This window comes from Oncorhynchus masou, chromosome 3 (assembly GCF_036934945.1).
Source record: "Oncorhynchus masou masou isolate Uvic2021 chromosome 3, UVic_Omas_1.1, whole genome shotgun sequence".
NCBI lineage: Eukaryota > Metazoa > Chordata > Actinopteri > Salmoniformes > Salmonidae > Oncorhynchus > Oncorhynchus masou.
The window spans coordinates 48,546,800-48,562,307 of NC_088214.1; the positions used below are offsets into that span (position 1 = coordinate 48,546,800).

Below are 15,508 nucleotides of genomic sequence, written 5' to 3' on the forward strand. Positions count from 1 at the left end.
CAGTCCATCATTACTTTTGGACATGAAGGTCAGTCAGTCTGTAAAATTTCAAGAACTTTGAAAGTTTCTTCAAGTGCAGTCGCAAAAACCATTAAGCGCTATGATGAAACTGGCTCTCATGAGGACCGCCACAGGAAAGGAAGACCCAGAGTTACCTCTGCTGTAGAGCATAAGTTCATTAGAGTTAACTGCACCTCAGATTGCAGCCAAAACAAATTATTCAGAGTTAAAGTAACAGACACATCTCAACATCAACTGTTCAGAGGAGACTGAGTGAATAAGTCCTTCATGGTCGAATTGCTGCAAAGAAACCATTACTAAAGGATAACAATAAGAAGAAGACACTTGCTTGGGCCAAGAAACACGAGCAATAGACATTAGACTGGTGGAAATCTGTCCTTTGGTCTGATGGTTCCAAATGTTTGAATTTTGATTCCAAAAGCCGTGTCTTTGTGAGATGCAGAGTAGGTGAACGGATGACCTTTGCATGTGTTGTTCCCACTGTGAAGCATGAAGGAGGAGGTGTGATGGTGAATTGCTGGTGACACTGTCAGTGATTTAATTAGAATTCAAGGCACACTTAACCAGCATGGCTACCATATAATTCTGCATTCCATCTGCTTAGTGGGACTATCATTTGTTTTCAACAGGACAATGAACCAACACAGTTAGAGCACTGATTATGCTTTTGGGTCCTACTGTGTCTCTAACTGACAATGAATGGGCGACATAAACCTACATATAAACTGATAATTGTGAACAACTTCAGTATTACTTACTTAAACTGTTGTTACACTGAGGTTTTTACTATTTGCTCTTACTGTAGTACTGTAGGCCACTCCTGACCGGTCACATTATACAGCGTCTGAGTAGCGGTATAACGGTATAAGACACGACATAGCAGTGCTGTGATGCTACAGATGCTGGTTCAATACCTGTGCCGCCCATGACTGGGAGACCCATAAGATGATTGTAGGTTTTTATTTTCTCTTGCTCTGAAAACAGAAAAATAATTCTAAATAACAAACTGGCTTTATTTACAACTTAGTAACAATGTCTCACGTCTCAAGAATGGCCTTTTTCTTGCTCCTTTTACGTTATTTGAAAAATGAAATAATCTCCAAAATATTTATATTTTTTTTATACAAAGCGATTATTATTATTAATTTAGAATTATATAAAAGCCGTTGGATATTCTCCAAAAATATATTATTAAACTGTTATTAGCAGGACAATATACACTGCTCAAAAAAATGAAGGGAACACTTAAACAACACAATGTAACTCCAAGTCAATCACACTTCTGTGAAATCAAACTGTACACTTAGGAAGCAACACTGATTGACAATACATTTCACATGCTGTTGTGCTAATGGAATAGACAACAGGTGGAAATTATAGGCAATTAGCAAGACACCCCCAATAAAGGAGTGGTTCTGCAGGTGGTGAACACAGACCACTTCTCAGTTCCTATGCTTCCCGGCTGATGTTTTGGCCACTTTTGAATGCTGGCGGTGCTTCCACTCTAGTGGTAGCATGAGACGGAGTCTACAACCCACACAAGTGGCTCAGGTAGTGCAGCTCATCCAGGATGGCACATTAATGCGAGCTGTGGCAAGAAGGTTTGCTGTGTCTGTCAGCGTAGTGTCCAGAGCATGGAGGCGCTACCAGGAGACAGGCCAGTACATCAGGAGACGTGGAGGAGGCCGTAGGAGGGCAACAACCCAGCAGCAGGACCGCTACCTCCGCCTTTGTGCAAGGAGGAGCAGGAGGAGCACTGCCAGAGCCCTGCAAAATTACCTCCAGCAGGCCACAAATGTGCATGTGTCTGCTCAAACGGTCAGGGTGGTATGAGGGCCCGACGTCCACAGGTGGGGGTTGTGCTTACAGCCCAACACCATGCAGGACGTTTGGCATTTGCAAGAGAACACCAAGATCGGCAAATTCGCCACTGGCGCCCTGTGCTCTTCACAGATGAAATCAGGTTCACACTGAGCACGTGACAGACGTGACAGTCTGGAGACGCCGTGGAGAACGTTCTGCTGCCTGCAACATCCTCCAGCATGACCGGTTTGGCAGTGGGTCAGTCATGGTGTGGGGTGGCATTTCTTTGGGGGGCCGCACAGCCCTCCATGTGCTCGCCAGAGGTAGCCTGACTGCCATTAGGTACCGAGATGAGATCCTCAGACCCCTTGTGAGACCATATGCTGGTGCGGTTGGCCCTGGGTTCCTCCTAATGCAAGACAATGCTAGACCTCATGTGGCTGGAGTGTGTCAGCAGTTCCTGCAAGAGGAAGGCATTGATGCTATGGACTGGCCTGCCTCATCCCTGTCAAGCATAACATGTTTAAATTCCACATCAATCCACTGGGATTTAACAGTTTTTACCATCATTTTCTTAATAGGTGCATGCTTATTAGTAACTGGAATAAGCAAATTCATAAATGTGTCAGATTAAGTGTCTGTTTGCTCCTCATTACACACCACGGACCAACAGATTCTTTAAATCATAAAACATAGGAATCACTACAAAATTTCTTGCATGACCTCTTATACACTATATTAGGCCCAGCCTTTGGAACGTTGGTTTCCTAGATATGGCTACTATATTGTGATCACTACATTCGATGGATTTGGATACTGCTTTAAAGCACATTTCTGCAGCATTAGTAAAGATGTGATCAATACATGTTGATGATTTCATTCATGTGCTGTGTGTAACTACCCTGTTAGGTTCACTGATAATCTGAACCAGGTTGCAGGCACTGGTTACAGTTTGAAACTTTTTATTGAGTGGGCGAGCTTGATGAAAGCCAGTCAATAATTAAATCACCCAGAAAATATAATATCACATACATTATCAAGCATTTCACACATTATCACACATTTCTGTTATCCAGATACTGACTGGTAGCACTTGGTGGTCAATAGTAGCTTCCCACCAGAATGGGCTTTGGGTGAGGCAGATGAACCTGTAGCCATATTACTTCAACAGTATTTAACATGAGATCCTCTCTAATCTTTACAGGAATGTGGTTCTGAATATAAACAGCAACACCTCCACCATAGTCATATCTATATTTTCTGTAAATGTTGTAACCTTGTATTGCTACCACTGTATCCTCAAAGGCATTATCTAACTGAGTTTCAGAGATAGTCAGAATATGAATGTCATCTGTTACTAGCAAATTATTGATTTCATTAACCTTGTATCTAAGCTACATATGTTAACATGGGCTATTTTGAGCACTTGTCTTCTGGGATGCTTACTTGTTTTTATTGCTTTACTGGGAAGCTTATTATGTTATTTATGTTAGTGTAGGGTGAGCTGCATACAGTGGACTTCCTCCTAGGGCACACCGGCTCAGTGCTAACAGTATAAATCTGGTTCATAGGCACATGATTACTGCTGCTGTAGGATCAGAGGCATTCAGAGCAGTTAGAGGGATATGAATTAGGTTACTTACATTGTATTTACCAACGCCCCTGGTGTAATGTACATTTGTTGAAGCATTATGTCAACTCTGCGTGACAATGGTAGGGATTACCTGAGCTGCGCTTGGGTCATTGATAAGTCATTGTCTCAACGCAGCCTTATAATGCTTGATCCAGGAACCCATATGATTTGGGTGGATCCCATCCTCTTTATAAAGTGGATTGTCTTTGCCTTTGTTTCCAAAAGGTATTTAAATTGTCAACAAAAGTTACACCCATTGAGCTGCAATAATCACGTAGCTAGTTGTGAAGAGAAAGAATCCTGCTAAAGCGATCAATGCCACGATTCAGAGAGGGCACAGGAGCAACTGCTTCAACTGCTCAGTGCTGCCCATCATAATATCATTAAAACCCACATGGACTACGATACAATCAATTCCCATGTCCTGACGTAGTACATTCAGGAACAGCTTAGTAATGTAATTTACTCGAGCGCCGGGATAGGACATTGATTTTGCACCAGGAACGATCATATTTCTTACCATGGAGCTGCCCAAAATCACAGCTGGCTAGAAGGACGAGGAAATCCGCCGACTCCCACGGTTCACATATTACGAAGATGGACTGGCGAGAGTTAGAATAAGTTGAGCCCGGCGCAGGCCTCCGACAGATGGAGAAGCCCACTCGATCCAGAGCAGGGAGAGAAGGTTGCCAAAGTCACCTTTGAAATTGTAGTAGTAGGCATTGTGGCCCCAGGCACAGGCATCTCCAGCAAGGAAAGTGCAAGAAGATCAGTTTTCAGGACGGCAAAACTATTCATTGTTTGTATCCGCTTGGGCCTCTCGTTGGGAGTGTAGACTGCTTTGCAAGAGGCAGATGTCCTCGGCTTCCTGGCTTGTAACATGTGACCATCTTTGATTGCCTTGCTCCTTTTACTGTGCTACTTCCATTCTGCCATCAGATGGGGGAGGTCTGGGCAACACTGGCGAGCGCAAACGCCATCCTGCCACTGGCGTAGAAAATGTAACATTCCACTCCGCGTTTTCCCCAGTTTCTTACGTAGGCTGGCGACCAGCGTGATCACAACTTTTTTGCCCGCTTTGAGGACAATACAGTGCCACTGACACGGCCTGCAACGGAAACATGTGGTCTCTCCTTCACTGCAGCCGAGGTGAGTAAAACATTTAAACGTGTTAACGCTCGCAAGGCTGCAGGCCCAGACGGCATCCCTAGCCGCGCCCTCAGAGCATGCGCAGACCAGCTGGCTGGTGTGTTTACAGACATATTCAATCAATCCCTATACCAGTCTGCTGTTCCCACATGCTTCAAGAGGGCCACCATTGTTCCTGTTCCCAAGAAAGCTAAGGTAACTGAGCTAAATGACTATCGCCCCGTAGCACTCACTTCCGTCATCATGAAGTGCTTTGAGAGACTAGTCAAGGACCATATCACCTCCATCCTACCTGACACCCGAGACCCACTCCAATTTGCTTACCGCTCAAATAGGTCCACAGACGATGCAATCTTCAAGAGGCCACCATTGTTCCTGTTCCCAAGAAAGCTAAGGTAACTGAGCTAAACGACCACCACCCCGTAGCACTCACTTCCTGTGCAACTGGGTACTGGACTTCCTGACGGGCCGCCCCCAGGTGGTGAGGGTAGGCAACAACATCTCCACCCCGCTGATCCTCAACACTGGGGCCCCACAAGGGTGCGTTCTGAGCCCTCTCCTGTTCACCCACGACTACGCGGCAACGCACGCCTCCAACTCAATCATCAAGTTTGCGGACGACACAACAGTGGTAGGCTTGATTACCAACAACGACGAGACGGCCTACAGGGAGGAGGTGAGGGCCCTCGGAGTGTGGTGTCAGAACAATAACCTCACACTCAACGTCAACAAAACTAAGGAGATGATTGTGGACTTCAGGAAACAGCAGAGTGAACACCCCCCTATCCACATCGATGGAACAGTAGTGGAGAGGGTAGTAAGTTTTAAGTTCCTCAGCATACACATCACAGGCAAATTGGTCCACTCACACAGACAGAATCGTGAAGAAGGCGCAGCAGTGCCTCTTCAACCTCAGGAGGCTGAAAAAATTTGGCTTGTCACCAAAAGCACTCACAAACTTCTACAGATGCACAATCGAGAGCATCCTGGCGGGCTGTATCACCGTCTGGTACGGCAACTGCTCCGCCCACAACCGTAAGGCTCTCCAGAGAGTAGTGAGGTCTGCACAACGTATCACCGGGGGCAAACTACCTGCCCTCCAGGACACCTACACCACCCGATGTTACAGGAAGGCCACAAAGATCATCAAGGACAACACCCACCCGAGCCACTGCCTGTTCACCCCGCTATCATCCAGAAGGCGAGGTCAGTACAGGTGCATCAAAGCTGGGACCGAGAGACTGAAAAACAGCTTCTATCTCAAGGCCATCAGACTGTTAAACAGCAACCACTAACATTGAGTGGCTGCTGCCAACACACTGACTCAACTCCAGCCACTTCAATAATGGGAATTGATAGGAAAGGATGTAAAATATATCACTAGCCACTTTAAACAATGCTACCTAATATAATGCTTACAATACCCTACATTATTCATCTCATATGTATACGTATATACTGTACTCTAACATCTACTGCATCCTTATGTAATACATGTATCACTAGCCACTTTAACTATGCCACTTTGTTTACATACTCATCTCATATGTATATACTGTACTCGATACCATCTACTGTATCTTGCCTATGCTGCTCTGCACTATCACTCATTCATATCTTTATGTACATATTCTTTATCCCCTTACACTGTGTATAAGAAATTAGTTTTTGAATTGTTAGTTAGATTACTTGTTGGTTATTACTGCATTGTCGGAACTGGAAGCACAAGCATTTCGCTACACTCGCATTAACATATGCTAACCATGTGTATGTGACAAATAACATTTGATTTGATTTGATTTTGATTTAATCAAAGAAGCCACCTCAAGTCTATAATCCCCGGCAAGTAAACAATCGCCGCATTGGAAGTCAGAATGATCCGGTTTGTCCCGAAACAAAGCGTAGTAGATACAGCTCTTACAGTGCTGAAACCGTTCATTTATTTCTCCAGACAGAGGGCCCCATTGCAAAACTCAACTGTTACCAACTTTGTTAGTATGATGGCTAGCAGCTTAGCGTCTCCATCAAGCAGGCTTCAACCTGTCTGTCAAGCAGGCTTCAACCGGTCTTAAGCGGGATTCCGGCACAAGAAATAGCGGCCCTAGCTGTTAAAAGCTAACCGTGTCGCGGAAACCATGCAAAAACAAGTTTGTAGACGTTGTAATCAGCAATGTCATGGTCCTTATCCATTTAGAATATATTTTCATTCCAAGAGAATGAAAATATCCGGGCTCATGTCATGCACTCAGATATCAAGAAGGTCGATCTTTGACAAACTTTGCACGTTGATATGCAACAGCTCAAGCCTCCTACACGATTTAACACAGTGGGGGTATCCATATTTATGGCATTTAAAGTATTAGCACTGGATGAGCTTACCACAGTGGGCATCCCAAATGGGCTAACAGTGGAATTGAACTTTATGGTTGCAAGATTATTACTGACAATACCTCTGGGAATATACTGTCTTTAACAGTACGATGATATTCACTATTCATGTGTTTGATCATCTAAATTTAAATGACACGTGTCAAGAATAGTACTCTTAAATGCAGCATAAATACAGCTTATATCAGTTGCAGAACAATTGGTGATTTAGCCAAAGTAGGGAAAGTGGGCTCGCTATTGTCTGAATTTCTTATCCTCTTTCTTACCTGACTGATGACTGAACTTGAAGCGAATGGTGGTGCACAGGAATAGCACACAGATCAAGAAAAAAAAGCAGTGGAACTGGCTTCGAGGTCCAGATTTGAAAATGATGGGTCAATAGTTGTTAATGAAATGGGATGCATACAGACACAGATGCATACACACATGGATGCACAGGTGAACACACACACATCCGCACCCACGTGCACACACACACACACCTGGGGCATTAATATGAGGGGATATTATTCCCTGGTCAAATTAACTAACTTTATAATGCATTGTGAGACAAATAAAGACAACTTCATTCACAATTGAACTTAACCATTGGAAAACAACACCTGCAGTAACATATCAGTTTGACAGCAAACAAAGAGGTCAGCATATTTACAGCACTGTACATATGGCATGGCAGAACTGATATCATGCCCCCATCAAACTGAAAGGGGAGAGACAAGGACGGAAAATGGGAGAAGGTTAGGAGGAAGGTGAGGTGGAGAAGAATGAGGGCTCAACGGAGTAATCGAATACTTTGATGACATGCATCGTGTGCTTTGTTTCAGCTCCGATACCCAAACCTCCATAACATGTCCAGCTATTGGCTGTTGCAAGAGCTATAGATAGATATACAGAGAATTGTCAGATAATGCCAGTAAAAACTCATACACTGTATGTGACTTTTTTGTACTGTCTTATCAGCTTTGGCCTTTTATTTGCTTAGGATCAAGTAACAATTTTCCATACAGATGGAAAGGGGACGAGAGGCATACATTACATTCACCATTCACCAGACTTAGGTTCAAACCGTTTTCAAAATCATTGCATTTGATTTGAATTACTATTTGAACCCAGGTTGGACATTCCAAAACTAAGAAATTAGTTTTGGAATTGTTAGTTAGATTACTTGTTGGTTATTACTCCATTGTCGGAACTGGAAGCACAAGCATTTCGCTACACTCGCATTAACATCTGCTAACCATGTGTATGTGACAAATAAAATTTGATTTGAAACAAATATCAATGCATACCTAACAAGATCTTTAAATATATCTTAAATATTTCTTGAATGACCAAATATAATACAAACAACTTTGCATGCATTTAAAGTATACTGTGTCACGCATATTTTGAGCTATGGTAATTTCTATAAAACCCTTTTTCAGGACCCTGTCTTTCAAAGATAATTTGTAAAAAGCCAAATGACTTCATAGATCTTCATTGTAAAGGGTTTAAACACTGTTTCCCATGCTTGTTCAATGAACAATAAACAATTAATGAACATGCTGTTACGCGGAGTGGAACAGGGGAACCCAAGAGCAGACTCAGACGAGGATACTGGCATGAGGTATTTTTTGAGACACAGGGGGAGATGGAGTGCAGGTCAAGGGAAGCTCGGCCGGGTTTCTGGAAACCAGGTGCGGAGGCTGAGGCTGGAGCGAGAGGGGTTGAGACAGGGAAAGTAGGTCCAGAGGCTGAGGCTGGAGCGAGAGGGGTTGAGACAGGGTAAGCAGGTCCGGAGGCTGAGGCTGGAGCGAGAGGGGTTGAGACAGGGTAAGCAGGTCCGGAGGCTGAGGCTGGAGCGAGAGGGGTTGAGACAGGGTAAGTAGGTCCGGAGGCTGAGGCTGGAGCGAGAGGGGTTGAGACAGGGTAAGTAGGTCCAGAGGCTGAGGCTGGAGCGAGAGGGGTTGAGACAGGGTAAGTAGGTCCGGAGGCTGAGGCTGGAGCGAGAGGGGTTGAGACAGGGTAAGTAGGTCCGGAGGCTGAGGCTGGAGCGAGAGGGGTTGAGACAGGGTAAGTAGGTCCAGAGGCTGAGGCTGGAGCGAGAGGGGTTGAGACAGGGTAAGTAGGTCCGGAGGCTGAGGCTGGAGCGAGAGGGGTTGAGACAGGGTAAGTAGGTCCGGAGGCTGAGGCTGGAGCGAGAGGGGTTGAGACAGGGTAAGTAGGTCCGGAGGCTGAGGCTGGAGCAAGAGGGGTTGAGACAGGGTAAGAAGGTCCGGAGGCTGAGGCTGGAGCGAGAGGGGTTGAGACAGGGTAAGTAGGTCCGGAGGCTGAGGCTGGAGTGAGAGGGGTTTAGACAGGGTAAGTAGGTCCGGAGGCTGAGGCTGGAGCGAGAGGGGTTGAGACAGGGTAAGTAGGTCCGGAGGCTGAGGCTGGAGTGAGAGGGGTTTAGACAGGGTAAGTAGGTCCGGAGGCTGAGGCTGGAGCGAGAGGGGTTGAGAGGGTAAGCAGGTCCGGAGGCTGAGGCTGGAGCGAGAGGGGTTGAGACAGGGTAAGCAGGTGCGGAGGCTTAGGCTTGAGCGAGAGGGGTTGAGACAGGGTAAGCAGGTCCGGAGGCTGAGGCTGGAGCGAGAGGGGTTGAGACAGGGTAAGCAGGTCGGGAGGCTGAGGCTGGAGCGAGAGGGGTTGAGACAGGGTAAGCAGGTCGGGAGGCTGAGGCTGGAGCGAGAGGGGTTGGCACAGGGTAAGCAGGTCCGGAGGCTGAGGCTGGAGCGAGAGGGGTTGAGACAGGGTAAGCAGGTCCGGAGGCTGAGGCTGGAGCGAGAGGGGTTGGCACAGGGTAAGCAGGTCCGGAGGCTGAGGCTGGAGCGAGAGGGGTTGAGACAGGGTAACCAGGTCCGGAGGCTGAGGCTGGAGCGAGAGGGGTTGAGACAGGGTAAGTAGGTCCGGAGGCTGAGGCTGGAGCGAGAGGGGTTAAGACAGGGTAACCAGGTGAGGAGACTGAGGCTGGAGCGAGAGGGGTTGAGACAGGGTAAGTAGGTCCGGAGGGGAATCCAAGGGAGTAGCAGAGTGGGGAATCCAGGACAGAGTAGCAGGATGACGAGACGTGGACTGGAGACAGGGACCAGTGTCAGAGCGGGCAGAACTGTAGCGGAGAGGAAAACAGGAACAAACAGATAACAGGGTCTGAATAGTAACAACCGGCTAGGAACGTAGACTGACTGAGCATAGATTACGATCTGGCAGGACTGAGTATTTGCAAAGGTCTTGATTATGGAACAGGTTGCAGCTGGTGTGGATCTGCTCTGACTCCAGCACACCTGTTTCCGCCGACACAATCACACACAGAGAGAGGGAGGGAGTATTGGGGGAGTGACGGCAGGTCAAGGAGACACAGGATGAGCATTAGAGGGCGTTGCAGGAGCAGATGTGACACAGGCGCCTGTGGAACGGTCGTTAAGACACTAACAGCTTACAGACGGTAGGCAATTAAGGTCACAGTTTTGAAAACTTAGGACATTAAAGAGGCCTTTCTACTGACTCGGAAAAACACCAAAAGAAAGATGCCCAGTGTCCCTGCTCATCTGCGTGAACGTGCCTAAGACATGCTGCAAGGAAGCATGATGACTGCAGATGTGGCCAGGGCAATAAATTGCAATGTCCGTAATGAGAGACGCATAAGACAGGGTTACAGGGAGACAGGACGGACAGCTGATTGTCCTCGCAGTGGCAGACCACGTGTAACAACACCTGCCCAAGTTACACCAGGAACGCACAATCCCTCCATCAGTGCTCACACTGTCCGCAATAGGCTGAGAGAGGCTGGACTGAGAGCTTGTAGGCCTGTTGTAAGGCAGGTCCTTCCCAGACATCGCCGGCAACAACGTTACCTATAGGCACAAACCCACCGTTGCGGGATCAGACAGGACTGGCCCATCACTGACGAGTCACGGTTTTGTCTCACCAGGATTCGCGTTTATCGTCAAAGGAATGAGCGTGACACCGAGGCCTGTACTCTGGAGCAGGATCGATTTGGAGGTGGATGGCCTGGGGCGGTGTGTCACAGCATCATCGGACTGAGCTTGCGGGCATTGCAGGCAATCTCAACGCTGTGCATTACAGGGAAGACATCCTCCTCCCTCATGTGATACCCTTCCTGCAGGCTCATCCTGACATGACCCTTGATTATGACAATGCCACTAGCAATACTGCTCGTTCTGTGCATGATTTCCTGCAAGACAGGAATGTCAGTGTTCTGCCATGGCCAGCGAAGGACCCATATCTCAATCTCATTGAGCACGTCTGGGACTTGTTGGATCGGAGGGTGAGGGCTAGGGCCATTACCCCAAATGTCCGGGAGCGTGCAGGTGCCTTGGTCGAAGTGTGGGGTAACATCTCACAGCAAGAACTGGCAAATCTGGTGCAGTCCATGAGGATGAGGTGCACTACAGTACTCAATGCAGCTGGTGGTCACACCAGATACTGACTGTTACTTTTGATTTTGACCCCCCCCCCCCTTTGTTCAGGGACACATTATTCCATTTCTGTTCGTCACATATCTGTGGAACTTGTTCAGTTTATGTCTCAGTTGTTGAATCTTATGTTCATACAAATATTTACACGTTACGTTTTCTGAAACTAAACACAGTTGACAGTGAGAGGACGTTTATTTTTTTGCTGAGTTTACTTAAATCCGAACTGGTTCTGTAGCAGATATGTAAGAATGGCCCCATGTTCAAGAATGTCATTTTCTCCTTTATTCAGATTTCAACCTCTCACTTTGAAAATTTGAAAATGAAATAATTTGCAAAATATCTCTATTTTTAAAACAAGTCTTTGAAAGTTAGTTGCAATTTCAGTTTATTCCACCAGAAAATAACATATTACACCAAATATTACGACATAATCTTTGTACATAATTTTCATAAATAGGACTGGTGGAGTTGTCACACATGCAGCTAACAAAAATATATGGAAATGTCTGCTCAACTCAAAATTACAACCACCTAATTGCAGCATTAAGGCAAAAATGAAGGTGGCAAGTGGAAGGGGGAGAAAGTAAGGAACTTGTCTGTCTGCCCTGCATTAAAGACCAAAATTGGTAAAGACATGATAAATAAAAATGTATACAAGTTTCATTTAAGGACCAAAATACTGGCAGCTGTACCATTCAGATAGCAAAATAGTTGGGAAGAGATTCTCTATGTACCGATTCCATGGCACATGGTTTATGAACTGATACACAAAACAACGCTGTGTTCAAAACGTAGAAATGTTCCATTTAAAATTATTATACAAAATTCTTGCAACCAATAGAATGTTATATATGGGAGATACAACCATCCCAGCTCTGCAACATTTATCTGGAGCTAACTCTGCAAATAGCACTGCTGGGTGATTTAAAAAGCCATAGTCAATCGATTAATAATATAATAATAATTGTGTTGCAAAAGTGTTTATCTTTAATTTGTAGAATCCATGAGAATAGAAAGGTTCAGAACTTTTGTGAAACATCACAGCCCAGTTGAAAAATACATGGCAAATAGAAAAAAAATGGATGGTGTTCAGAGATAGATGGGAGAGGTTGAGAGGAGCTGTAGGATGGGACTAAAAACAAATGAAATATAACTATTGTAAACTACTCTGTGTCCGTAAACTGTATATAGTATGTATAAGCTGGAAGTAGAAGCCTATGAGTTGTTTTTAATTTTTTATTGCTGATGAATTGCCTTTGCACAAATAATCAAAATACTGAGAGGTGTTGGCAAGAGTCTATTATCCTGCTAATAGCCCATAATGGCTATTAGCCTTTATGGGTCGGGAGTACGCTACAGTATTACAGTAAGAGCAAAATAATCCTAACATTTCCATACCCTAATTGTAGTCTAACCAATACCCAAAACAGAGACTCAATGAAAATAAAAATATTGTTGATTTATCAAGACCAGTCCCCATGCAGTGCTGTCTTGACCTCTGAATGCTGTCTTTTCCCCCTTCCACTTGCCTCTTCCATTCATTTTTGAAAGAGTATTTTCCAGTAAGCAACAATTTGTTTACCTTCGTTAGCCTACTTTGTTCCAATATTTCTGTCATTCAGTGATATTTATTCCCATCGTTATGGATCCATATGGAAAATGATATGCGCAAGAAACGGTTGTAAAATATTTCCTTTTAGAGACTATAATGCATGGTGTCCAGGTCAGAATAACCAAAACGGTGGTGGTAATACACCTTATGAAAGTTAGTTGCCAATCGTCATATAAAGTCCAAAGAAGAAAAAGCCTGGAAGGAGGAGAGATGACTAGAAAGATTCAGTTGACCGTTTTATGTGTGGATTAATTGTCAGAGTAGAGAAATAACAACTCAACGTTCATAACAAATTAGCTAGCAACAGCAAGCTAGCTAAATAGGACAAATTAGCTAGCAACTGCAAGCTAGCTAACTTGTTTAATGCTTTCCCGACCTGTCCCCAAATTAATATGATTGGTTCAGAGTTTGTTTTGATATTTCAACCTGCGTTTCATGATCCCATTTGATGTGGGGGGACAAAATACATTTGATGTGGGGGGACAAAATACATTTGATGTGGGGGGACAAAATACATTTGATGTGGGGGACAAAATACATTTGATGTGGGGGGACAAAATACATTTGATGTGGGGGGACAAAATACATTTGCACACGATGGCGCAAGCGGGTGTTACACTGTTGTTCTCAATTCAATCACCTTCATCCTCATCATTCAGTTAATTCAAATTACATTTCGAAGAGTCGTGCACAATTATCAGTTTCTGTTTAGGTTTATGTCGCCCATTCATTGTCAGTTAGAGACACAGTCGGACCCAAAAGCATAATCAGTGCTCTAACTCCCCCTTGTGTTGGTCTGGAGCAATGAAGTGGTGACGCAGGGTACTGTACTAAACCACACATTACCTCTAAGTCCCGCAGCTTAAAATCAAAACCTTTAGTCGAGCAACCATAAGAACGAATCGAGGCGGTCGGTCACATATTACCATACGTATTTATATATTCCTGCTACCAGTCCCTTTTCAGCCATGTTTACATGTATATCCTACTACCAGTCACATTTTATGTATAAACTCACCTCAACCACTCCAGTAGCCCTGCGCACATGGAATAAGCTCTGCATGTGGAAACTTGTAGATAACAGATGTGTAGGATGTTTTTACAGTTTTAGCCATTACCAAACTACTACTTCCAGCCAACAAATATCTTAGATTACGTGTGTGTATTAATCTCTCACCTCTACAGCAGCCTTTGCCCTTACAAACTCTTCCTCCTGGGAATGATGTCTGCCCAAGAGGTGACGGAGACTGGGCCGCACTTGTCGGGGTCCTGGGTCCTGTAGGACACAGAAATGTGTACGCACACACACACACAAACACACACAGAAATGCAAGATCAGCAAAAACGCCCTCACCTTTAACTGAGTGAGGGGTCACACTTATAATCCCAGAAGGCAATGGAGACACCAATATATCATTTAAAATAGCTTTCGATACATCCTCACACTTTGTGGTGAAATTTGACTTGTATATGGTTATTTTCAAGGAAGATACCATAACTTCACATAATTTTCTATTAGTATACATGTTAATGGAGGTTCTGTAGACCTTTAGTGCTGATATGTGGTCCTCGTCATCAATGCTATTGACTTCAAATGAGGTTTTCACAGATGGATTTGTTTTAAACTCTGCTGACCTGAGGAGAAAGAAGGGTAAACATGTCTGGTATCGAAGGGAAAGGTATACTTCTACAATATACTCTAACACCACAGTTGTACAACAAAATAAACAAAATCTGTTCACAACCACTATTCATATTTCTAGTAATATTTTATTTTTTATGTTTTGTTTCCTGTAACTTATAACACATAATTGATTGAACTCTATTTCTAACACGTTAAGGCTTGACGTTTAAAGTGGACAAGATGGAAAGTATAGCCATGGTAGGCCGTCAATGTAAATAAGAATTTGTTCTAAACTGACTTGCCGAGCTAAATAAAAGGTTAAATAATAAATAAATAAAGCCTTTTACAGGCTTATAAAAATGGCTTTACCATATTAATTCACTGGAGGAGTGGTGTGAGGTGCACTTATTTTCGTATCGTCTCTTCCTGCTGTCATTCAGGGCACCTTCAGGGTGAAGATTCACTTCCTCCCATTTCTCCAAAGGAGAAGAGGAACTGACTGAGCAGAAGGAATAAAGGGTGCAGAACTGTTAGCAAAATGCTATCCACAAGATATAGACAGAAACATAGAACTGTTAGCATAATGCTATCCACAAGATATAGACAGAAACATAGAACTGTTAGCATAATGCTATCCACAAGATATAGACAGAAACATAGAACTGTTAGCATAATGCTATCCACAAGATATAGACAGAAACATAGAACTGTTAGCATAATGCTATCCACAAGATATAGACAGAAACATAGAACTGTTAGCATAATGCTATCCACAAGATATAGACAGAAACATAGAACTGTTAGCATAATGCTATCCACAAGAT

General features: G+C 44.4%; 1 protein-coding gene across 1 annotated transcript in view; it reads right to left on the reverse strand.

Annotated features, from left to right (window-relative positions):
- The window catches only part of pex5lb (peroxisomal biogenesis factor 5-like b), a 161,151-nt gene that overhangs the window by 39,857 nt on the left and 105,786 nt on the right, over nucleotides 1-15,508 (reverse strand). Inside the window, exons 4-6 of the mRNA XM_064943118.1 lie at nucleotides 15,054-15,183; nucleotides 14,608-14,695; nucleotides 14,238-14,336 (exon numbers count right to left, since the gene is read on the reverse strand). Coding sequence (XP_064799190.1) covers nucleotides 14,238-14,336; nucleotides 14,608-14,695; nucleotides 15,054-15,183 — 317 coding nt within the window. The remainder of the gene's footprint in view (nucleotides 1-14,237; nucleotides 14,337-14,607; nucleotides 14,696-15,053; nucleotides 15,184-15,508) is intronic.